The sequence below is a fragment of the Stomoxys calcitrans genome, chromosome 5 (genome assembly GCF_963082655.1).
Source record: "Stomoxys calcitrans chromosome 5, idStoCalc2.1, whole genome shotgun sequence".
NCBI classification, from domain to species: Eukaryota; Metazoa; Arthropoda; class Insecta; order Diptera; family Muscidae; genus Stomoxys; species Stomoxys calcitrans.
The window spans coordinates 113940511-113967015 of NC_081556.1; the positions used below are offsets into that span (position 1 = coordinate 113940511).

Consider the following 26505-nt stretch of genomic DNA (forward strand, 5'->3'; position numbering starts at 1 on the left):
CCTTCCCAACCCCAAAACTCCTCTAAACAGATATATACGCACTTAATGTCAATATGGCACTCAAATGAAAAGTATTAGGCAGCAGATTACAAATATGGCATAAAAAATTAGCTCCAAATAATGGAAGGTCGCTCACCCCCAAATGGGCATTTTAGCCGACCCTGGCTATATGGGACTCAAATGAAAGATATTAGAAAGTAGATTATGATTATGACATTAAAATTTGCGTTCCAGTCTAGGCGGCGCTTTTCCGTCTAAAGATGTCAAATGGGTTATTTGACCCATTATGACAATATGGAACTCAAATGAAAGGTATTTGCGAGTAGAAAACAAATTTTGTATCCAATTTTGGAGACAAGTGTTTGGGGTACGTCCTAAAGTACCCCCTAAACTGAACTTCATTTCCGTTGGGAACAAAGAACGAATTTGATATCTATTTTCAGTGCAAAGTGCCGGTGACCGCCCCAGCCCCAAAACACCCTCCAAACTATTCATATTTACAGGCCATGGCAACGTGAGGCTTGAATTACAGGGATTTGGAAGTGCAGCACGAATTTGATATTCATATTTGAGTCGAAATGTCTGAAATGTCATTAGCACCAGGAATCGAGAAGGTGCAAATTCTCATACATCAATGAGTGCTTTCCCAATCAAGTTTAAACTCAATGATAAAGGACCTTTTTTTATAGCCGAGTCGGAACGGCGTCCCGCAGAGCGACACCTCTTTGGGGAATATTTTTTAAATGACCATGCATGGCGTTGTACCTCGCAAATGTCGCCAACATTAAAAGGGGATAAATACCGCTTTGTCCGATGTTCTCGTCAGGATTCGAACGCGTTCAGCGTCATAGGCTACATTAGCACGAATTCGATATGCGCATTCAAGGCGAAGTGTCCCCACCCTTAAAAGATATTAGAGAGTTACAGAAGGCGCAGCGGAGCGGCAATTCTCCATTTCCATCTTTTTTCAAATGACCGTGTCACTAGCTTGTATTCATGTTTAAAAATTTCCCCTGAAATAACTCATATTTGCGAAAGTGTCCTTCTAGATATTCTCACACACACACACACACTTTTACAAAAAAATAACACACATTGTTTTTCGAGTATTATATTCTCAAACACTCTTGTCTCTCATACAGAAAACACACTCAAACCATAAACACACACACAAGCACACAATCAGCCTTCTCCCATCTTTTTCTAAATCTCAAGTCTCAGCTAGGGATAGAATTGAATTTGATAATGTTTGCTTTAGCTCATCTCTATTGATATATGGACTTGGAGTTGTCATAGTAGTCGTTATGTACTCACCAGATGTGGGATCTGGTAATTCGCCCGTAATCTCAATGTGCAGCTCAAGGAAACGCTGCAGTGTCACATTGGTGGGAAATGCCTGGACTCCATTGTATGGTATGCGATGTTCTGCACGACATTCTGGACATTTTACCTTGAATGAGAAGAAAGAGAATAGAAAATATGATAACGACAATGACAGAATTCGTTTGTTATACAACAGCTTTTCAGATGAAACGAGGGTTTATTTGGATTCAAAATTAAATTGTACTTTCATATTTGAAACTATTGACATAATGTGTGAAATGGGGATTTGTAGATGGGTATTAACTCTGATGTCTATACAATTTGGCATAAGATTCCATATGTTCAAAGAAAAAAAAAGGAAGAATTAGAGCATATATTCAATGGCTGAAGATACAGCATTTAACAAATTTTTCAAATTTCGTCAAAAATTAATTTCTAGAGATTCCATTGCAGGATATTGTCCGGCCATAGACCATTGTTTAATGCCTTCTATTCAAAGAATAGTATACCAAAAAACATTTAAAAGTCAAGTGTATTGATGCTAGGGGCATATGACTGGTTACCCCGTATCGTGATTTCCATTTCGACCAAGAAATATTATCTGCGGGCGATGTCAAATGGATCATAGAGCTTTACAACCATCCCCACTAGAGTAGATTGTAAAGCACACATCTGAAGTTGAACAGGGCTCTTTAAGACGACATATGCTATTGGCATCATTGGATAAGTGGGATTTGAATAAGGAAAGTAAGATTTGATTGGTTTTCTATTGCGCTTGTGAAACAAGTCGTCTTAAAAAGCCCTGTTCATATTCAAATTTAGTCAAAATTTCATTTTATAAACAAATAACCGAACCGGGCCCGCTCCGTTGCGCCTTCTTTAACTCTCCAATGTCTTTTTAGGGTGGGGACACTTCGCCCTGAATGTGGATATCGAATTCGTACCACAGTAGACCATGTCCGCCTATGACGCTGAACGCCTGCTTTCGAATCCGGGCGAGAACATAGTTTTTGATTCTACGGAACAAACAAACAAACCGAGTCACATATCCTCATTTGAGGCGATATGATTTTGTAAGCCAGATTCGTAATCTACTCACGAATACCTTTCCTTTGAGCCCCGTAATGACATGAACGTCCAATATGTCTGTTTGAGACAATTTTGGGGCGGCCCGATGGGTGCTAACACCCAAAATTTTAATGCCATATTCGCATTCTGCTCTCCAGTACCTTTTATTTGATACCCATATTGTCCCGATCGGTCCACTTTTGATTTTGAGTGTCGTTTTTGGGTAACGGGGGAGATTGGGTTCAGCCGCTTTTGAACAAACGGAACAAATAAACAAACCGAGTCCCTTATAGTCATGGTGAGTCATATGCCCATTTGAAGCTTTTTTTGTGGGTACGGTGACCCCCTATACTTCGATCTGATTTTGTATGCCAGATTCGAAATCTACTCCCAAATACCTTTCATTTGAGCCCCATATTGACATGAACGACCAATATGTCTGTTTGGGTACTTAGACTTAGATTTTAATACCATATTCTACTCTCCAATACCTTGTATTTGATACCAATATTGCCCCGATCGGTCCATTTTGGATTTAGGGTGGTGTTTTTGAGTAACGGGGGAGGGTCCGAGATTTCGAGATTGAAAAATTATATAACCTATGTTTCCTTTCAGACCAACCTACACAATCTGTGAAAATTTTAAGAAAATGGGTTCAGCCGCTTTTGATTCTACGGAACAAACAAACAAACCAAATCCCTTATAGTAATGATGGGTCCTATGCCAATTTGAGGCGTTTTTTGTAGGTACGGTGACCCCCTATACTTCAATCTGATTTTGTATGCCAGATTCGAAATCTACTCCCGAATACCTTTCATTTGAGCCCCATATTGACATGAACGAACAATATGTCGGTTTGGGGCAATTTTGGGGTTGGGGGGGCCCGATGGGTACTTACACCCAAAATTTAAATACCATATTCGTATTCTTTTCTCCAGTACCTTTCATTTGATACCCATATTGTCCCGATCGGTCCACTTTTGATTTAGGGTGGTGTTTTTGGGTAACGGGGGAGGGTCCGCCCCCTCATAACAGAACACTACACTTCGGGAGATCGGTTTATATGGGAGCTATAACTAACTCTGAACCGATATGGTCCATTTGCAATCCACAACGACCTACATCAATATCAAGTATCTGTGCAAAATTTCAAGCGGCTAGTTTTACGCCTTCAACCGCTATCGTGATTTCGACAGACGGACGGATGGTCGGGTGGACATGGCTTAATCGATTCAGAACGTCGAGACGATCAAGAATATATATACTTTATGGGGTCTTACATGAATATTTCGAGGTGTTACGAATGGAATGACTAGATTAGTATTCTCCAATCCTATGGTGGTGGGTATAAAAAGTCACAGTTTGATGCGGTTTATGGGCTGGTGGCATCATTGGACCGTACTTCTTTAAAGATGATGCGAATCGTACGGTAACTGTGAATGGTGATCGCTATTGTGAGATGTCCAACTTTTTTGGCCCAAAAATGCAAGAGCTTGTCTTGCATGACATGCGGATTCAACAAGACGGTGCCACATGCAGCATAGAACGCGTAACAATGGACTTATTGGGCAGCAAATTCGGTGAACATTTAATTTCATGTTCGGGACCGGTCAATTGACCGCCTAGATCGTGCTATTTAACGCCTTTAGACAATTTTTTGTGGGACTATGTTAAAGCTCATGTCTATACAGACAAGCTGACCGCTTCAATTAACGAAGACAACATTGAAGAATTTATTTGTAGGATACCGGCCGAAATGTTGAAAAGATAATGCTAAAATTGAACTAAGCGGATGGACCATTTGAGGCTTAGTCACGGTCAACATCTACATGAATGAAAAAATATTTCATGCTTCTTTCTGAGTTTACTATAGGAAATTTTGTCAAAATTTCATTTCTATAGGAAATTTTGTCAAAATTTCATTTCTATAGGAATTTTTGTCAAAATTTCATTCCAATGGGAAATTTTGTCAAAATTTCATTTCTATGGGAAATTTTGTCAATATTTCATTTCTATAAGAAATTTCATATCTATGGGAAATTTTGTCAAAATTTCATTTCTATGGGAATTTTTGTCAAAATGTCGTTTCTATGGGAATTTTTGTCAAAATGTCATTTCTATAGTAAATTTTTCAATATATCATTTCTATAGGGAATTTTGTCAAAATTTAATTTTTATGGAAAATTTTGTTAAAATTTCATTCCTATGGGAAATTTTGTCAAAATTTTATTTCTATGGGAAATTTTGTCTATATTTCATTTCTATGGGAAATTTTGTCAATATTTCATTTCTATGAGATATTTTATTAAAATTTCATTTCTAAAGAAAATTTTGTCAAAATTTCATTTTTATGGGAAATTTTGTCAAAAGTTAATTTCCATGGGAAATTTTGTCAATATTTCATTTCTATAGGAAATTTTATTAAAATTTCATTTCTAAGGAAATATTGTCAAAACTTCATTTTTATGGGAAATTTTGTCAAAATTTCATTCCTATGGGAAATTTTGTCAATATTTCATTTCTATAGGAAATTTTATTAAAATTTCATTTCTAAAGGAAATTTTGTCAATATTTCATTCCTATGGTAAATTTTGTCGAAATTCCATTTCTATGGGAAATTTTGTCAAAACTTCATTTCTATAGGAAATTTTGTCAATATTTCATTTCTATAGAAAATTTTATTAAAATTTCATTTCTAAAGGAAATTTTGTCAAAATTTCATTTCTATAGGAAATTTTGTCAAAATTTCATTTCTATAGGAAATTTTGTCAAAATTTCATTTCTAAAGAAAATGTTGTCAATATTTTATTTCTGTAAGAAATTTCATATCTATGGGGAATTTTGTCAAAATTTCATACCTATGGGAAATTTTGTCAAAATTTCATTTCTATGGGAATTTTTGTCGAAATGTCGTTTCTATAGGAAATTTTGTCAATATATCATTTCTATAGGGAATTTTGTCAAAATTAAATTTTTATGGGAAATTTTGTTAAAATTTCATTCCTATGGGAAATTTTGTCAAAATTTCATTTCTATGGGAAATTTTGTCTATATTTCATTTCTATGGGAAATTTTGTCAATATTTCATTTCTATGAGATATTTTATTAAAATTTCATTTCTAAAGAAAATTTTGTCAAAATTTCATTTTTATGGGAAATTTTGTCAAAAGTTAATTTCCATGGGAAATTTTGTCAATATTTCATTTCTATAGGAAATTTTATTAAAATTTCATTTCTAAGGAAATCTTGTCAAAACTTCATTTTTATGGGAAATTTTGTCAAAATTTCATTCCTATGGGAAATTTTGTCAAAATTTCATTCCTATGGGAAATTTTGTCAATATTTCATTTCTATAGGAAATTTTATTAAAATTTCATTTCTAAAGGAAATTCAATATTTCATTCCTATGGTAAATTTTGTCAAAATTCCATTTCTATGGGAAATTTTGTCAAAACTTCATTTCTATAGGAAATTTTGTCAATATTTCATTTCTATAGAAAATTTTATTAAAATTTCATTTCTAAAGGAAATTTTGTCAAAATTTCATTTCTATAGGAAATTTTGTCAAAATTTCATTTCTATAGGAAATTTTGTCAAAATTTCATTTCTAAAGAAAATTTTGTCAATATTTTATTTCTATAAGAAATTTCATATCTATGGGAAATTTTGTCAAAATTTCATACCTATGGGAAATTTTGTCAAAATTTCATTTCTATGGGAATTTTTGTCGAAATGTCGTTTCTATAGGAAATTTTGTCAATATATCATTTCTATAGGGAATTTTGTCAAAATTTAATTTTTATGGGAAATTTTGTTAAAATTTCATTCCTATGGGAAATTTTGTCAAAATTTCATTTCTATGGGAAATTTTGTCTATATTTCATTTCTATGGGAAATTTTGTCAATATTTCATTTCTATGAGATATTTTATTAAAATTTCATTTCTAAAGAAAATTTTGTCAAAATTTCATTTTTATGGGAAATTTTGTCAAAAGTTAATTTCCATGGGAAATTTTGTCAATATTTCATTTCTATAGGAAATTTTATTAAAATTTCATTTCTAAGGAAATCTTGTCAAAACTTCATTTTTATGGGAAATTTTGTCAAAATTTCATTCCTATGGGAAATTTTGTCAAAATTTCATTCCTATGGGAAATTTTGTCAATATTTCATTTCTATAGGAAATTTTATTAAAATTTCATTTCTAAAGGAAATTTTGTCAATATTTCATTCCTATGGTAAATTTTGTCAAAATTCCATTTCTATGGGAAATTTTGTCAAAACTTCATTTCTATAGGAAATTTTGTCAATATTTCATTTCTATAGAAAATTTTATTAAAATTTCATTTCTATAGGAAATTTTGTCCAAATTTCGTTTCTATGGGAAATTTTCTCCAAATTTCATTTCTATGGGAAATTTTGTCAAAATTTCATTACCATGGGAAATTTTGTCAAAATTTCATTTCTATAGGAAATTTTGTCAAAATTTCATTTCTATAGGAAATTTTGTTTGTAAGCACCTGTAAAAGCCATTATAGTTATGTTGACTTAACGTAATGGTATCTTAAATGCATATTAAGTTGCTATATGTCACATTTAATAGAAAATACTTAAATTTACAAATATTCTCTTTACAATTATGGTGACAATTGATAGACAAAATACATGTCAGCTTCGAATCTGACTGAGATTGTTAGCCATTTGATTAATTATTCCATTTGCATAGCATTGCATGAATTTTCCTGTTGCATAGTGTAATTAAGCCTTCTGTTTATTGTGAAATAGATATACACTCTTCAGGGTTTTATGATGTTTTTGAACATTTATTTTTATTGTTTTTTCTAATATTTCCTGCTTTGTTTTCTTTAAAACGTGTACATTGGCCATTTTGGTTTTTGTTTCAGCCAAGACCAGCCAGCAATAATGAGGGATCATTCACGTTCGGTACGTGGGCGAAAGTTTATTTGTTATCCCACCCACACTTTTGGATACATTTAAGACAGCGGCTATTGGCGCTCTGTTCTTTTTGATTTAATACAACAACTGCAATGACGTGAAGTCTGATGAAATGTTTCTGCAGAATGCTGTTACGTCAACGTACATAATATACAAATTTAATGTTTAACAAAGAAAAGAGGACAAAAAAACGCATTTGGAAAATTGGCACATTTTAAATTGACTTTTTGGAGGTTGAGTCTCAAGGACTTAATCCATATGCAGGCCGCCATCCTGGTTTAAATAAATGAATGTTATTAAGAAAAAGCAACAGAAGCAAATTCCGTCAAGGTTACACATTTTTATAAAATGTCTAAAAATTCCTTTAGAATGAAATTTTGGCAAAATTTCCTATAGAAATGAAATTTTAACAAAATTTCCTATAGAAATGAAATTTTGACAAAATTTCCTATAGAAATGAAATTTTGACAAAATTTCCTATAGAAATGAAATTTTGACAAAATTTCCCATAAAAATGAAATTTTGACAAAATTTCCTATAGAAATGAAATTTTGACAAAATTTCCCATAGAAATGAAATTTTGACAAAATTTCCTATAGAAATGAAATTTTGACAAAATTTCCTATAGAAATGAAATTTTGACAAAATTTCCTATAGAAATGAAATTTTGACAAAATTTCCAATACATATGAAATTTTGTCAAAATTTCCCATGCATATGAAATTTGGACAAAATTTCCCATAGAAATGAAATTTTGACAAAATGTCCCATAGAAATGAAATTTTGACAAAATTTCCCATAGAAATGAAATTTTGACAATATTTCCTTTAAAAATGAAATTTTGACAAAATTTCCTAAAGAAATGAAATTTTGACAAAATTTCCTATAGAAATGGAATTTTGACAAAATTTCCTAAAGATATGGAATTTTGACAAAATTTCCTATAGAAATGAAATTTTGACAAAATTTCCTATAGAAATGAAATTTTGACAAAATTTCCTATAGAAATGAAATTTTGACAAAATTTCCTATAGAAATGAAATTTTGACAAAATTTCCTATAGAAATGAAATTTTGACAAAATTTCCGATAGAAATGAAATTTTGACAAAATTTCCTATAGAAATGAAATTTTGACAAAATTTCCTATAGAAATGAAATTTTGACAAAATTTCCTATAGAAATGAAATTTTGACAAAATTTCCAATACATATGAAATTTTGTCAAAATTTCCCATGCATATGAAATTTGGACAAAATTTCCCATAGAAATGAAATTTTGACAAAATTTCCCATAGAAATGAAATTTTGACAAAATTTCCCATAGAAATGAAATTTTGACAAAATTTCCCATAGAAATGAAATTTTGACAAAATTTCCCATAGAAATGAAATTTTGACAATATTTCCTATAGAAATGAAATTTTGACAAAATTTCCTATAGAAATGAAATTTTGACAAAATTTCCCATAAAATTGAAATTTTGACAAAATTTCCTAGAGAAATAAAATTTTAACAAAATTTCCTAGAGAAGTTAAATTTTGACAAAATTTCCTATAGGTATGAAATTTTGACAAAATTTCCTGTAGAAATGAAATTTTGACAAAATTTCCTATGGAAATGAAATTTTGACAAAATTTCCCATAGAAATGAATTTTGACAAAATCTCCCATAGAAATGAAATTTTGACAAAATTTCCCATAGAAATGAAATTTTGACAAAATTCCCCATAAAAATGAAATTTTGACAAAATTTCCCATAGAAATGAAATTTTGACTTAATTTCCCACAAAAATGAACCGAACCCCTAAAAACGGGTTATTGGATTATCATGACAATATGGAACTCAAATGAAAGGTATTCGGGAGTAGATTATGAAAATGGTCAGTAGGGAGGAACAGGCTTTATAATTTGTTGATATCAGATGGGGGCGGACCCACCCCCTTTACCCCAAAAAAATCACCCATAATCAAAAGTGGACCGATCCGGACAACATGGGCTTCAAATGAAAGGTATTGGAGAGTAAAATACGAATATGGTATTAAAATTTGAGTCTACCCATCGAGCCGCCCCAATCCTAGAAATCCCCCAAACAGACATATTGGACGTTCATGTCAAAAGAGAGCTCAAATGCAAGGTATTCGGGAGTAGATTACGAATATGGCTTAAAAAAATCAGATTGCAGCACAGGGGGTCATCCCACCCCCCAAAAACGCCTCAAATGGTCATATGACCCATCATGACTATATGGGACTCGGATTGTTTGTTGGTTTGTTTCGTAAAATCAAAAACGAAAGAACCGATTTTCTTAAAATGTTCAAAGATTGTGTAGGTTGGTTTGGAAGAAACAAAAGCTTAAAATTTCAGATATGGGATGGGGCGGACCCTTCCCTTACGCAAAAATGCCAACCAAAATCAAAAGTGAACCGACAGGTACCAAATGAAAGGAATTGGGGACTAGAAAACGAAAATTTTATTAAAATTTGGGTCCAAGCTCCCAGCGGGCTGCCCCAATTTAAAAACTTCTCTCAACAGATATATTAGATGTTCATGTCAATATGGAGCTCAAATGAAAGGTATTTGGCTGTAGAATACAAATATGGCATTAAAAATTAGGTCCACGTAATAGGAGGTCGCCCCACCCGCAAATACCCCTAAATAGGCATATTAGCCGACCATGGCTATATGGAACTCAAATGAAAGGAACTTGGCCATGCATGGCATGGTACCAAATGTAGCCAACATTAAGGGGGAATAACCGATGTTCTCGGTTATCCCGGGCGGAATTATCCATAGGCGGAAATAGGCTATAGTGGCACGTATTCGATATCCAAATTCAGGGCGAAGTGTCCCCACCGTAAAAAAATGTTAGAGAGTTAAAGAAGGCGCAGTGGAGCGGGCCCGGTTCAGAATTTGTTTAAATTTCTACCAGGAAAAAAATTTTCACATAATTTCCCATAGCAATGAAACTTGACTTAAAATCTTATAAAAGTGAAATTTTGACAAAATTTAATTTTTAAATGAAATTCTAACAAAATTTTCTCGTAGAAATGAAATTTTAACAAAATTGTCTTTGAAAATAGAATTGTAAGATCTAAAATCGGGTCATCCGTTTCCATGGAAGCTACATCTGGTTATGGATCGATTTAGACCATATTTGGTATGTAAGTTGAAGGTCAGAGTAGAAGTCGTTGTTCCAAATCAGACAAGAATTGCGCCCTCTAAGGACTCAAGAAGTGCAATCGGGAGATCGGTTTATGTGGGAGCTATATCAGGTCTAAGGCCGATTCAGGCAATACTCAACACGTATGCTGAAAGTCATGGAAGTCATTGGGGAAAATTTCAGCAAAATTGGATAAAAACTAGAGGCTCAAGAAGTATAATCAGGAGATCTATTTGTATGGAAGCTATATCAGGTTAAAGATCGCTTCGAACCATCTTGGCACATCTGTTAATTGTCCTAAAAGACGTCATAGTAAAAAGTTGCAGCCAATTCAGATAAGAATTGCGTCCTCTAGACCGCTTCGAACCATAGTTGGCACATCTATTAATTGTCCTAAAAGACGTCATAGTACAAAATTTCAGCCAATTCAGATAAGATTTGCATCCTCTAGAGGCTCAAGAAATATAATCGGGAGATCAGTTTATAGGACTAGGCTGACTCATACCATGCTTGGTAAATGCAAAATGCAAATTTATCCATGCAAACTGCAAATTTGCCCATGAACTTCTCCCATAAATAAAAGGACTCCTTTTTATAGCCGAGTCCGAACGGCGTGCCGAAGTGCAACACCTCTTTGGAGAGAAGTTTTTACATCACTGCCATCCCAAATGTCGCCAGCATTTGGAGGGTATAACCACCGCTGAAAATTTCCATGAAGTTCTCGCCAGGATTCGAACCCAGGCGTTCAGCGTCATAGGTAGATATGCTAAACCCTGCGCTACGGTATTTGGGCAAAATTTCAAGCGGCTAGCTTTACTCCTTCGACCGGTGAGTGTTTTTGCATTTGCACTTCTAATAAGTGTTGATCGGTTGGGATTGTAAATGGGCCATATCGGTCCATATTTAGATATAGCTGCCATATAAACCGATCTTGGATCTTGACTTCTTGAGCAACTAGAGGGTACAATTCTCATCCGATTTGGCTGAAATTTTGCACGACGTGTTTTGTTATGACTTCCAACAACTGGTGCTAAATATGGGCCAAATTGGTCCATAACCTGATATAGCTGTCATATAAACCGAACTGGGATCTTGACTTCTTGAGCCTCCAGAGGGTGCAATTCCTATCCGATTTGGCTGAAATTTTGCACGAGGTGTTCTGTTATGACTTCCAACAACTGTGCTAAATATGGTCCAAATTGGTCTATAACCTGATATAGCTGCCATATAAACCGATCTTGAATCTTGACTTCTTGAGCCACTAGAGGGCGCTATTCCTATCCGATTGGGCTGAAATTTTGTACAAGGGCTTCTCTTATGACCTCCAACATACGTGTCAAATATGGTCTGAATCGGTACAGCTCCCCTATAAACCGATCTCCCTATTTAACTTCTTGAGCCCCTAAAAGGCGCAATTTTTATTCGATTTAGGTCAGTTGGGATTGTAAAGGGGCTATATAGCTCCCTTATAAACCCATCTTGGATCTTGACTTCTTGAGCCACTAGAGGGCGCAATTCTTATCCGATTTGGCTGAAATTTTGCACGAGGTGTTCTCTTATAATTTCCAATAGCTGTGCCAATTATGGTTCAAATCGGTCCATAATCTGATATAGCTGTCACATAAACACATCTTGCATCTTGACTCCTTGAGCCTCCAGAGGGCACAATTCCTATCCGATTGTAAATTGAAATGAAAGGTGGAGGGTATATAAGATTCGGCCCAGCCGAATTTAGCACGCTTTTACTTGTTTTCAATAATTATAAATTTTTTTACCTTAAACTACTAGCCCATCACTCACCTGTCGTCGCACATAGTCCACCAGACCCTCCATACAGGGTTCCATACAAAAGGAGTGTTGACATGGCAGCAATTTCGGGATGCGATAGCGATCCAGGCAGACGCAACACGTTAACAATTGTTCAAATTGTTCCATTTTTTACTGCAATTAAGAAAACCCAAAAGGAAACAAAAGAAAAGAAAAAGAAAAAGAAGAAGAAAGGAAATTCCATTAAATCACAATCACAAATGGTCAAAATTGATAAAAGGAAAAAAAATTAAATTGAAAAATAAATTCGAGCAATAAGTGAAATCATTGTCTCTCATCAAATCAATAAGTTTTATTGAGTTAGGATCAACGAGTGCTGGGGACCGCCACTGTCACATAAATAAATCGCAAAGCCTTAAAGTAATTCCAGCAATGCTTTCGTTGGCAGAATTTCCGTTTCCGTTGAGCACGGGCAAGATCGAAAGGAGATTTTACAATAGCCATATAACACACAAATGCCCTACTCCAACATTATGGTGTATTATTACGATTTATAAGTTCATCCTCTTCCCTCTTAGGGGGATAAAGGAGAAATGGCGAAAGGGGAGGAGATAGCCTAGCATTGTCTCTTTGGCTGAGCCCTGCTAAAACACAAATCGTCTTAATGGCATCATTACCATTCGAACTAATCATCTTTTATGGAAATGTACATTCAAAGTCAATTTAATTCTCAATAATCCTGCAAACCTCAAGTAAAAGTGCCCAAAGGGGCGTTTTGGGAGCTGGGTGCTGGGCGCTGGAGTTTGTGTGGTTGTGGTTGACTGGCCGTTTCTATGAAGGATGGTCGTTAGGTTGTTCTATTTGGATTAAAAGGTACAACAATGGATTGCCATCTTCCATCAGACACTTGGAAATTTATTAAATATTCCATAAACCGCAATCCCTTTTTCAAGAAGGACGTTGCAGAGTCTCCACTGTCCTTAGGGTGGAAATGGATAATCTTGATTTGTACCTGCAATTTATTTGAAATGACTTTTGCCTCATTGGTTGTGGGAAACGTTAAATGAAATCAAAAACTGCTGGCTATTTATTTATTAAGCTGCATTGAATGAAAGGTTATGCATCGGAAAATGGGGTAATACTGCTCTCTGGATATTCTTAATGAACTATGGCCATTGGTGTGGACAAATTTCTACAGAGAGTTAATGTCCATGAAAAGTAAGGCCTGAAACATATTGGGAAATTATGGAGCATTGAGCATTTTAGACCAGTTAAGGAGAAGAAAAATCGGTTAAGCCTTCTGAAATCGTTATATTATATTGACCGATAAAAGTCCACCCAAAAAAAAAAAAAAAAAACATTCAGAAATTTTTTATAAAAATACTCAAAATACCTCGACATGACTTCAAAGCAATCACGTCTGCCAAGTAGTCTTCGAAATCGGTCTATGAACATCTATATCACACTATCGTCCGAGTTAGACCCCATACCGCTCAGCTCAAAAGGACGGACAGATGGACGGACAGACGGAGTTTACTGTCCCTATACTGGCAGATGTTTCAATATAAAGACGTCCTTTACCTATCTTATCTTCCAAAGCTTGAAAAAGTCAGTGATGATTCCTTCGTTGGGTCTCTGCTGGTTAGGCTGTATTGAGTCTCCAGCCCCTGCATTGCCTGATGTTTTAAAGGAAGAATTTTTGCCTATCCTAATCTTCCCAAAATTGAGTAAGCCAGTAGTGGTCTTGTCGCCGGGCCGCTGTTAGTTAAGTGGTAGTGCCACTGCACTGCTTAATATCTCAATATGAGGATCTTTGCCTTCCCAATCTTAAAAGACCAAAGGCATGGCCGTAGATCGCTGGAGACTCAATACAGCCTTTGGTCTTAGCCAAACTTGTAGCGGAGACTTGAACAATGTTTACCACAAGGAGAGTTTCTTCCTCCTCCTCCTTTCTGTGGAAGACCTCCCATTTATACGCACCCAAACCTTGGTTTTGTTTGCCTAAGAATCCCAACATGCGTCCCGTCGCGAATTTGAGGCCTCATCCCTTGATAAAGACCGTAGCCTTTGTAAACTGGCGGATGTCCATCTTTCTCACCACGTTCAGCTTTGCGCTCTCCCAGGCAGTATGGATACTTCCTACGAGCTTTAGACGCCATCCTTACATTCTGCCGACGCAAAACGCAGAATCAAGAAGTACCCTCTATACTCGAAGATCATATTTTGCATGGGAGGACCCTCTTTAGAGTTCCACGAATGTTCGAAAATCTGCTCGATAACCAGATCCTCCACTTGGGACATATATAGAAATGCAAATTTTGCCCATGAACACTCCATTAAGGAACAGGGGCAAACTTCTCACATATCAATGATGAATGCAATCCGATTCATGTTTAAGGTCAATGATAAGGGGCCTCCTTTTTTTATAGCCGAGTCCAAACGGCGTGCCGCTGGGCGACTCCTTTTTGGAGAGAAGTTTTAATGGCATAGTACCTCGCAAATGTTGGCAGCATTAGGAGGGGATAACCCACAGCTGAAAATTTTGCTGATGGTCTCGCCAGGATTCGAACCCAGGCGTTCAGCGTCATAGGCGGAGATGTTAACCTCTGAGCTACGGTGGCCTCCATCCATACATTCTGCCGACGCAAAGCGCAGCATCAAGAAGTACCATCTATACTCACCGATCATATTTGGCATGGGAGGATCCTCTGTAGAGTTCCACGAATGTTCGAAAATCTGCTCGTTAACCAGATCCTCCACTTGGGACCTATGCAAATGCAAATTTTGACCATGAACATTCCACTAAGGAACAGGGGCACACTTCTCACATATCAATGAGTTCAGACCGATTCAAGTTTAAGGTGACAATGATAAGGGGCCTCCTTTTTTTATATAGCCGAGTCCGAACGGCGTGCCGCTGTGCGACACCTCTTTGGAGAGAAATTTTACATGGCATAGTACCTCGCAAATGTTGCCAGCATTAGGAGGGGAAAACCACGGCTGAAAATTTTGCTGATGATCTCGCCAGGATTCGAAACCATGCGTTCAGCGTCATAGGCGGACGTGTTAACCTCTGAGCTACGGTGGCCTCCTACTTGGGACCTATGATTTGGTGGAATTCTACCGTATGCACTGTCGATATCAATGTCTGCGGACGTCAGCTCATCTCTGTTGGGCTTACTTGCCGCTCTGGTGTAAGAGGTCGGTTTCTTACCCTTTTAAGCGGCCTTCCTCCCCTTCCATAAAGGCTGTGACCTCCTTTTGAAAGTCACAGTCTTCAATGAAGGCTCAGAGTCCGGTGCGCTTTCTTCGTTACTCTATCCGACTTTGTCTTCCTCCGCAAAACACTGTCCGGAGTCTCCATTGCGGGAGGGCGGGCTTGGTCCTCCCAGAGTTCTTGAAAGCGGGAAGCTCTTTTCTTTTTCAGCGTTTTGGTGGTGTTATGCTCTTCGGAATGCTCTATGTAGGCCAACGTGAAGCAGAGGTTAGCATGTCCGCCTATGACGCCGAACGTCTGGGTTCAAGTCCGGGTATGATTTTCAGCGGTGGCTATCCCCTTACTAATGGTGGCTACATTTCTAAGGTACCTTGCCATGTGTAAACTTCTCTATCAAGTGGTGTCGCTATGCGGCACGCCGTTCGGACTCGGCATAAGAAAGGAGGCCCCTAATCATTGAGCTTAAACTTTAATCGGACTGCACTCATTGATATGAGAGAAATATCCCTTGTTCCATTAATGGAATGTTCATGGGAAATTTAGTAGCATGTGTATGCTCTTCGGGAGACCTGATTTTCTTTCTAGCTTGCGTAGAATGTCAGTTCTATCCCTACCAGCATCCTGAGATTCTATCCCTACCAGCATCCTATTGCCTCATTGCGCTGTCAGTGCATATTCCTCAGAGTCCTTCGTTGTGCCGCCGATTACTTTCTCGGTCTTCTTGTGAGATAAGCACAGCTCAAGCTCACTACTGCCGACATCCCGCTGTCCTTATCTCTCGATTCGTTGGCGATGACTGTTGAAACTGTCGCTATCTGATTCGGAAACACCACCTTTACTTATCGGAAGTATAGCAGGCTCAATAGTAGCCGCCAAGGAGTATCCACCGGGAGATACTCCACCCGAGTATGTGCCGGTGGACGGATAACATCCTTTGCGGCATGATCATTAAAGAGGACTTTGAAGAAAATGTGGTCAGAAGGCAGGTGGCAAGGGGAACGCCTCAAGGAGGGGTGGAACCTAGTGATAATTGAAGGCCTATGGGTTATCAAGGGACAGACTGATCGCATATGCAGAGGACATCAACCTTTTGATTCGAGGCGAATTTGTGTCGACGATCAGCGAGATTATAGAAAGGTCACTGTGGAGGCTATCGAGATGGGCTACGAGAAATGAGCTGAGAATTCACCCAAGGAAAAACAGAGCTGGTGCTCTTCACTCGGAGATATAAGATGCCGGATTACAGACTTCCGTCTTCGAACGGGTCCAATCTGCTGTTGTCAAAGGACCTTGTCCTCGATTTGAAACTGTCCACGAGAAGGAATATGGAGGAAAGGTGCCGAAAGGTGATGTGATCCTTTAACTTCTGCAGACCAGTAGCCATTGTGAGACCAGTGGCCATTATTGAGACCAGTGGCCATTGTGAGATCAGTGCTGACATATGGTGCACTCGAATGGTGGAGGACTTTAGAGAAGAGTACACGAACCAGAGAACTTAAAAAGGTTATGAGGCGTTACGATCCACGACGCAGGTGGGTCTGAAGGCGATGCTAAATATACAACCTGTTAAGATCTATATTCGAGGTTGTGAGATCAGTGCTGACATATGGAGCACTCGAATGGTGGAAGGCTTTATCCACTCGAATGGTGGAAGGCTTTATCCACGATCCACACCACAGGCGGGTCTGAAGGCGATGCTAAATATACCACCTGTTAAGGTCTATATTCGAGGTTACGCTGCTAAGATAGCGCTTAGGCCGAGGGAGCTAGGCATGCTGAGAGTAGTTGGACACGGCCACTGCTCAATTCTAGATGACGTGGATGAGGAGGGCCTCAGACTACCTGTCGCCAAAACCGATTCGAGAGAGATTGTTCCGGGTTTGCTTTCACGGAGGGGAAAAATGGGAGACAGGTTGGGCTTCACTGGCGGCTTTAGAATGAAGTCAGGGACACTCGACATCGGAATGTCAGTTGGATGGGAGTTAGACAACTGGACGAGTGTACTATCTTTCTGGCAGTGGTTTCTGCAATTGTATTACGTTGGCCTCAAAGGAGAACCGGATGATGGACCTACCACTTTCGAAACTCAGTAAATGGACATTATGGCGAACATCAATGCTTTAAATTCAAGGACGATGAGGTCGAAGTTTGTGGTGGAGTGTTTGGTGGCCCCGAACAGGATCCAGGGTGGACTAAGCAGCCCCCAGCAAAGTTTAGATTAGATTCGTTACAGAGAAGTATCCGTTATAGAGACTTCTTTAGTAAGAGTTTAAAATAGGTGAAGATGGTTGAAAAAGACGAGTTTTTGATTTTTATTCGTTATGGAGAACAATTCGTTATAGAGAAGTTCGACTGAATATACCAATCTCCTGATTTAAGTTCTTGGGCCTATAAAAAGAGCATTTTTTAGCCGATTTCGCTGAAATTTGTTACAATGAGTTGTATTTGACCCTAACATATCCTTTCTGAATGTAGTGGAAATTGGAATTTATTTAAATATAGCTGCTGAATAGACCAATATTTTGTTTTACCTTTCCATTTCAAGAAGGTATAGAGACACGCCCTTTCTTATCATTCACTACAGGTCAATTATAATTGCAATTCAATTGTTGGCCATACACAGAAAAAAAAACGCTTAGAAAAAACTAACTACCAAATATGTATGTGAAATTTTAAATTCCCAACAAATTTTAGCATTGAATCGAAGACATTATTTGTTGAAGTACAAGAGACTTGACTTCACAGACAAAATTGTAGAAATTTTGTTGACTTTCAACAAATTCTTTAGGCGTACTGCCATGTAGCGCATATAACTCCCATGACATTCATGATTTGCCAGGCCAGGTTCGAGTTCCCGGTAGTGTATTTTGGGTCGTTGAGATTCAACATAAATTGTTGCAGGAAAATTAACAAATTTCGTCGTGTTTTTTTTTCGACCAAAGTTGTTGTTTTTCAAAAATATTTTTATCTGTGTATATGCTTCTTAAATGTTTGATTTTATCGGCATTTGTGGCAGCCTCGCAAGCTCTACACGTCAATTTTTGTAGCTTACACATTTTTATACCCACCACCATAGGATGGGGGTATACTAACATAGTCATTCCGTTTGTAACACCTCGAAAATTGATTTAAGATCCCATAAAGTATATGTATTATTGATCGTCTCGACATTCTGAGTCGATCTAGCCATGTCCGTTAGTCCGTCGAAATCACGAACGCGTAAAGCTAGCTATTTTTGCACAGATACATAATATTGATGTAGGTCGTTTTAGGATTGCAAATGGTTCAGATTTAGATATGTCTCCCTTATAAACCGATCTTCCGACTTGACTCCTTGAGCCCCTAGAAGCCGCAATTTTTACCCGATTTGGCTGCAATTTTGCACACAGTGTTCTGTTAAGACATCCAAAAACTTTACAAAGTACGGTCAAAATCGATCTATAGTCTGATATAGCTCCCATATAAGCCGATTTCCCGATTTGGCTTCTTAAGCCCTTACAAGTCGCAATTTTTGTTCAAATTGGCTGAAATTTTGCATTTAGTGTTCTGTTAAGACTTCCAACAACTGTGTCTGGTACGGTCCAAATCGGTCAATAACCTGATATAGCTCCCATATAAACCGGTCTCCCGATTTAATTTGTTGAGTCCTTTACAAGCCGCAATTTTTTTCCACATTGGCTGAAGTTTTGCATGTAATGTTCTGTTAAGACTTCCAACAACTTGTCTAGGTCAAAATTGATCTATAGTCTGATATAGCTTTCATATAAGCCGATCTCCCGATTTGACTTCTTGAGCCCTTACAAGCCGCAATTTTTTTCCGATTTGGCTGAAATTGTGCACACAGTGTTTTGTTAAGATTTCCAACAACTGTGCAAAGTACGGTTCAAAGCCGTCTAAAAACTGATATAGCTCCCTTATTAACTGGTCTCTCGACCATCCTTGGTTCGGTTCGTAGAAGCTTTAATTTTTTCTGCTTTGACAGAAATTTAGTATGTAGATTAGAATAATACCCTTCATCTAAACTTATTTTGTATACATTTTTAGCAAAATCCATGGTGGTGGATTTCCAAGATTCGAACCGCCCGAACTTAGCACGTTTTTACTTGTTTTATAATTGTTATACCCTACACCACCACTGTGGTAGAGGGTATTATAGATTTGTGCATTTGTATGGATCGGCTTAGAATCACTTCCTGATTCGATTTAGCTATGTCCGTCTGTCTGTCTGTCTGTCCGTCTGTCTGTCCATGTATTCCGTGTAATCAAGGTACAGGTCGCATTTGTTGTGTGATTTTCACAAAATTTAGCATAAATCTCTTTTTTTTGCCCAAGGACGAACGCTATTTATTTTGAAAAAAATCGGTCCAGATTTAGATATAGCTCCGATATATATCTTATATCCGCTGTGCCCTTTTAAAGCTGTAGAAGTCACAATTTTGGCTTGATCCTAATAAAATTTGGCACAAGATGGTTTTTTTGACGTCCCAATATGTGTGCAAAATTTCATTGAAATCGGTTCAGATTTAGATATAGCTCCCATGTATATCTTTCATCCGATATGCCCTTTCAAAGCTGTAGAAGCCACAACTTTAGTCCGATCTTTACCAAACTTAGCATGACATGTTTCGGGTAACGTATTAATACGTGTGTAAAATTTCATCTAAATCGGTTCAGATTTAGATATAGCTCCCATGTATAACTTTCATCCGATTTGTCCTATTAAGGCTGTAGAAGGCACAATTTTGGTGCGATCTTTTCCAAATTTGACACGAAGTGCTCTTTGTGACGTCCCAAAATGTGTGCAAAATTTCATCAGAATCGGATCAGATTTATGTATAGCTCCCATATATATCTTTCATCCGATATGGTCTTTTAAGACTGTAGAAGTCACAATTTTGGTCCGATCCTTACAAAATTTGGCACAAGATAGTATTTTTGACGTCCCAATATGTGTGCAAAATTTCATTGAAATCGGTTCAGATTTAGATATAGCTCCCATGTATATCTTTCATCCCATTTGACCTATTAAGGCTGTAGAAGGCACAATTTTGGTCCGATCTTTTCCAAATTTGGCACGAATTAGTTTTTGTGACGTCCCAAAATTTGTGCAAAATTTTAATTAGAATCGGATTAGATTTATATATAGCTCCCATATATATCTTTCATCCGATATGGTCTTTTAAGACTCTAGAAGGCACAATTTTAGTCCAATATTTACCGAATTAGGCACGCAGTGCTTTTTTTTGACGTCCTAGTATGTGTTCTAAATTTCATCAGAATCGGATCAGATTTATATACACTTCCTTACCAATGTCTCTTTGGATATCTTTCAACTTTGTGATACAAAATGAAATAAGTTACAGTAAATTTTAAAGTGATTGACATGGCGTTCTCTGAAACAATTTGCGGTATTATGCCATATTTTAATAATCGCATAAAGATTTGAATAATGAATACACAAAGTGATAATTAATAACGCGAATATTCCGTAGCAGTCAAATTAATTTGCAGCTTAAACATTTTTCTTGCAGTTTTTTTGCCTTTTTGTCTCCCACAATTTCCATATTCTAACTGAGAGAAGGAGAGGAAAAGAAGAATGGAGGCATTTACATAATTAAAAGTTATGTTAAAATTACAATTAATCGTCAGTGTATTGTGTGACTGTAATGACGAAAGAGATTTGTGGAAAAAATATCAGCATAAATAATGTGCAAAGCCACAAATACTAATAATATCTTTAGATTAGTAATGGGTATTCATTCTGGAAAGACAGGCGTCTTTCGTAATCATTTTCTTTAAAGTTATAAAGGTTTGTATAGCAAGTTCTTGAGTTGTATGTTAATGAGGATATAAGAGCTTGAGTTATAATGGTTAAGATTTCTTGGCAACTTTACAGATGGCTACTTCGGTAATATTACCAAATGCCACAGTTCTACTACTTATCGCTAGCCCTAAAGATTAGATTTTAAATGGTATGTCACTCATTTATATGAGAGAAATATTCACTCTATTCCTTAATAGAATATTCGTAAGGAATTGTCCATTTTTGAAATTGGCCAAAATTCCCCTTAAATGCTTTATTTTGATGACTTTCTTTTGGGCTACCCTCATATACACCATGAAAGGTTGCAACTCTCTTTTCGTACAGCGGATCCATGTGCTTTTCGGGCGGTCTAGGCTTTTCGGTTCTAGTCTAGCACTATTTCTCCCTTTATCATTGCGCGGCCATCGTAGGATATGACCCAACCAAGTCCATTTTCTCTTCCGGATTTCTACATCGAGAGGGGAAGCGTTTGTTTTTATTTGCAAAAAACTTTAGTTTGGTAATAAAAACCTTTATCTTCCAAAAACTATTCCAAACATTTTAAGCATTTCACCCCACCCTTATATACGCCACAACACCTTTAACTGCAGCCATTAAGGTGAAAATGTACATTATTAGTAAGCAAAAATGCCTAATGAAGCATGATGAAAAGTGTGTTAAGGATTTGCTGCAAATTAATGAAAATCGTCTTAATCTGTACACATTGAGTCCTTAAATATCAAACACACACACACACAGACACACGCATTTTCTTTCGCTCCTACAAACACATTGCGCACGCACATTTCGTCATCACCCATAAATATTCGTTGTAGGTCTAAATATCGAATCACAGCTCTACTCAATCTGCTTAAATATTCGCACAATGAATACAAAAACGTGCTTAGGGACCCATATGGGTGATATTCTTCAAAATCACACGAACGAGCTCTCAAGACACATGCACGCATTAACATATAAACTTCCAAATTTTCATGGCCTTATATCATTCATGTGCACGTAGAAACAGTGATGCAAAGTCATTGTAAAACAAGCATAGAAATGGAGCAGAAGAAGAAAATGTAATACCAATGATCGCCTGATGTCCTCGACATTACCTTGTAATGATAAATCTTAAGTTTAGGTTGAATGGGTAGACTACTCGGAGGTCAGTCTGGGCAATTGTGATATTCTAGAGAGAACAAGTAAAAGCGTTCAAGTTCGGCCGATGAACCGATTTAGACCATATTTCTCGCAATTGTTGAGGGTTAAAAAAAAAAAAACTTCGAGCAAAATTTCAGTCAAATAATAAATAAAACAGTCGGATACTAATTGCGCCCTCTAGCGGTAAATCGCGCCCTCTAGAAGTCAAGATTTAAAATCGGTTTATATGGGAGCTATATCAGGTTATGAGCCGATTTGGACCATAGTTGGCAGAGTTGTTGGAAGTCAGAAGAAAATACTTGGAACAAAATTTTAGTCAAATCGGATAATAATTGCTCTCCCGAGCGGCTCAAGAGGTCAAGATATGAAATCAGTTTGTATGGCAGCTATATCAGGCTATGAACCGATTTGGACCATATTTGGCACAATTATTGAGGGTCAAACAAAAACAGTTCAAGCAAAATTTCAGTCAAATCGGATAATAATTGCGCCCTCTAGCGGTCAATTGCGCCCTCAAGAAGTCAAGATTTGAAATCGGTTTATATGGGAGCTATAACAGGTTATGAACCGATTTGGAACCTAGTTGGCAGAGTTTTTGGAAGTCAAAATAATAAAACAGATAAAATAGAAAGTGTAAAAAATGGTCTGTGTCGAAATCCCCAGAGTCTTGAGGTCCACAATGCTGGCAGGTTTGGAAGTGATAGCCAGATGAAATGCTGAGCGACAAATTTAACATTCGCTTTATAGCAGTAGGCAGACTCAGTGGTGTAGGGTTTTATTTAGTCGGCTCTACCCGCCTTTCCTTACTTATTTATCGCATTAATTTACCTTTCGTAACCACTGTCACCAAGCTTAAAAGACTCTCATAGAATTTGATTTAGACGGTGAGGGTTCATGCCAAAATTTTGTTGTCAAAGGTAAAAACTGGCATCTAAGTCATAAATTTGCTTTGCTTTTGCATTCAATTCGATTTGTGCTTTGATGCATAACATTTAATCATATTTTGTGGCGGGGGGACTTCCTTAATATATATTTACAAAAAAAAAGAAAAAACATTCTCCTTTCAGCTTCTTGCCAGTGGCACGAGGCAAAAGTGACGACAGCAATATCCTTAAGCCTTCGAAGCCACAAACAACAGCAACTTGTAAAGAGGACAGTCTACAAATGTTTTTATAAATAGACAACACTTAGGAGAAAATATAATATGGAAACTGATTTAGAAAAAATTGATAGGTTTAAGTGGTAGGAGCTCAAGAAGTCAAGTCGAAGGATCATTCTATATGGAAGCTACATCCAAATCTGAACCGATATGGCCCATATGCAAGCGGTCAGTTGGGATGGCAAATGGTCCGAAAACCGTCTATGATTTGATGATTTCATCCAAATCTGAACCGATATGGCCCATATGCAATCGGTCAGTCGGGATGGCAAATGGTAGACGGACCATTTGCCATTGATTTGATACAGTCTGACATTTGGGGGGGACCACGGACATAGGCTGCAGTAGCATGAATTCGATATCCACATTCAGGGCGAAGTGTCCCCACCCTAAAAAAATATTAGAGAGTTAAAGAAGGCGCAGCGGATCGGGCCCCGTCCAGCTAGTTATTTATGAAAAAATAGCAGCAAGAGACTTTTTTTCATAAATAACTAGCTGGACGGGGCCCGATCCGCTGCGCCTTCTTTAACTCTCTAATATTTTTTTAGAGTGGGGACACTTCGCCCTGTATGTGGATATCGAATTCGTGCTACTGTAGCCTATGTCCGCCTATGACGCTGAACGCCTGCGTTCGAATCCTAGCGAGAACTTTAGAAACAATTTAAAGCGGCGGTTATCCATATCCAGCATCCAGTAACAATATCCTGAAAATTTATAAATTTTCACCCTAAATAGCTTTTATATAATTGGGCGATATTTTGGGGTGCGCCGTTGATTTGAGCTCCATATTGCCATAAACGGAAATGAAGTTCAGTTTAGGGGGCGTAGCCCCAAACACTTGGCTCCTAAATTGGATGTCAAATTCGTTTTCTACTCTCAAATACCTTTAATTTGAGCCCCATATTGTCATAATGGGTCAATCAACCTATTTGACTTATTTTTGGAAGGAAAAGCGCAACCTAGACCTGAACACAAATTTTAATATCATATTCGTAATCTACTTCCAAATACCTATCATTTGAGTTCCATATAGACATGGTCGGCTAATATGCCCATTTGGGGGTACTCCTATAACTTGGACCTAATTTTTTAAGCCATATTTGTAATCGACTGTCGAATACTTTTCATTTGAGACCCATATTGTCATGAATGTCGAATTTATCTGTTTAGAGGAGTATTTGGGTTGGAGAGGACCGCTGGATACTTGGACCCAAATTTGAATACGATATTCGTTTTCTAGTCTCCAATACCTTTTATTTGATACCCATATTGTACCTATCGTTCCACTTTAGCTTTTGGATGGCGATGGTGGGGTAAGGGGGAGTGACCGCCCTCATCCGATATCTAAAAATGATATAGCCTATGTGTCCTTCCAGACAAACTTACACAATCTGTGAAAATTTTAAGAAAATCGGTTCAGCCAAGTGTCATATAGTTATAAGGGACCCAATGGCGTTTTTGAGGGGTGACGTTACACCCTATACTTCAATCTGATTTTGTATGCCAGTTTCCAAATCTACTCCCGAATACCTTTCGTTTGAGCCCCATATTGAAATGAACGTCTGTTTGGGGGAGTTTTGGGATTGGGGCGGCCCGATGGGTATTTGGACTCAAATTTTAATACCATATTCGTATTCTACTCTCCAATACCTCTCATTTGATACTTATATTGTCCCAATCGGTTCACTTTTGATTTTGGGTTGTGTTTTTTGCATAAGGGGGAGGGTCCGTCCCCCTTCCGATACCGAAAAATTAAATAGCCTTTGTTTCCTTCCAGACAAACTAACACAATCTGTGACAATTTTAAAAAAATCGGTTCAGCTGTTTTTGATTCTACGGAACAAACCAAAAAACCGAGTCCCATTTAGTCATGATGGGTCATATGTCCCGTTTAAGACGTTTAGGGGGATAGGGTGTCCCCCTATACTTCGATCCGATTTTGTATACCAGATACGTAATCTACTCCCGAATACCTTTCATTTGAGCCCCATATTGAAATGAACGTTCGATATGTCTGTTTGGGGGAGTTTTGGGATTTGGGATTTGGGCGGCCCGATGGGTATTTGGACTCAAATTTTAATACCATATTCGTATTCTACTCTCCAATACCTCTCATTTGATACTTATATTGTCCCGATCGGTCCACTTTTGATTTTGGGTTGTGTTTTTTGCATAAGGGGGAGGGTCCGTCCCCCTTCCGATATCGAAAAATTTTATAGCCTATGTTTCCTTCCAGACAAACTTACACAATCTGTGAAAAGTTTTAAGAAAATCGGTTGTTTTTGATTCTACGGAACAAACTAAAAAGCCGAGTCCCATATAGTCATGATGGGTCATATGTCCCGTTTAAGGCGTTTAGGGGGGTAGGGTGTCCCCCTTTACTTCGATCTGATTTTGTATACCAGATTCGTAATCTACTCCCGAATACCTTTCATTTGAGCCCCATATTGAATGAACGTTCGATATGTCTGTTTGGGGGAGTTTTGGGATTGGGGCGGCCCGATGGGTAGTTGGACTCAAATTTTAATACCATATTCGTATTCTACTCTCCAATAGCTCTCATTTCATACTTATATTGTCCCAATCGGTTCACTTTTGATTTTGGATTGTGTTTTTGGCATAAGGGGGAGGATCCGTCCCCCTTCCGATGTATAGCCTATGTTTCCTTCCCGATCAACCTACACAATATGCGAAAATTTCGAGAAAATCGGTTCTGCAGTTTTTCAGTCTATACGGAACAAACAAACCGAGTCCCATTGATCCGTGATTGGCTAATGTGCCCATTTTGTTCGTTTTTTTTTTGGGGGGGGGGTGGAGTGACGCCCTATACTTCGACATGAATTTGTATGCCAGATTCGTTATCTACTGCCGCATACTTTTCATTTGATAC

At 37.4% G+C, this 26505-nt stretch overlaps 1 protein-coding gene across 8 annotated transcripts in view; it reads right to left on the reverse strand.

Moving 5' to 3' along the window:
- The window catches only part of LOC106091788 (RING finger protein nhl-1), a 281737-nt gene that overhangs the window by 120827 nt on the left and 134405 nt on the right, over nucleotides 1-26505 (reverse strand). For all 8 annotated transcript variants that reach the window (XM_059369284.1, XM_059369283.1, XM_013258445.2 and 5 more), the window contains 2 exons: nucleotides 12306-12446; nucleotides 1315-1450 (listed from right to left, as the gene is read on the reverse strand). In XM_059369284.1, coding sequence (XP_059225267.1) covers nucleotides 1315-1450; nucleotides 12306-12440 — 271 coding nt within the window. In that variant the 5' untranslated portion in view covers nucleotides 12441-12446. The remainder of the gene's footprint in view (nucleotides 1-1314; nucleotides 1451-12305; nucleotides 12447-26505) is intronic.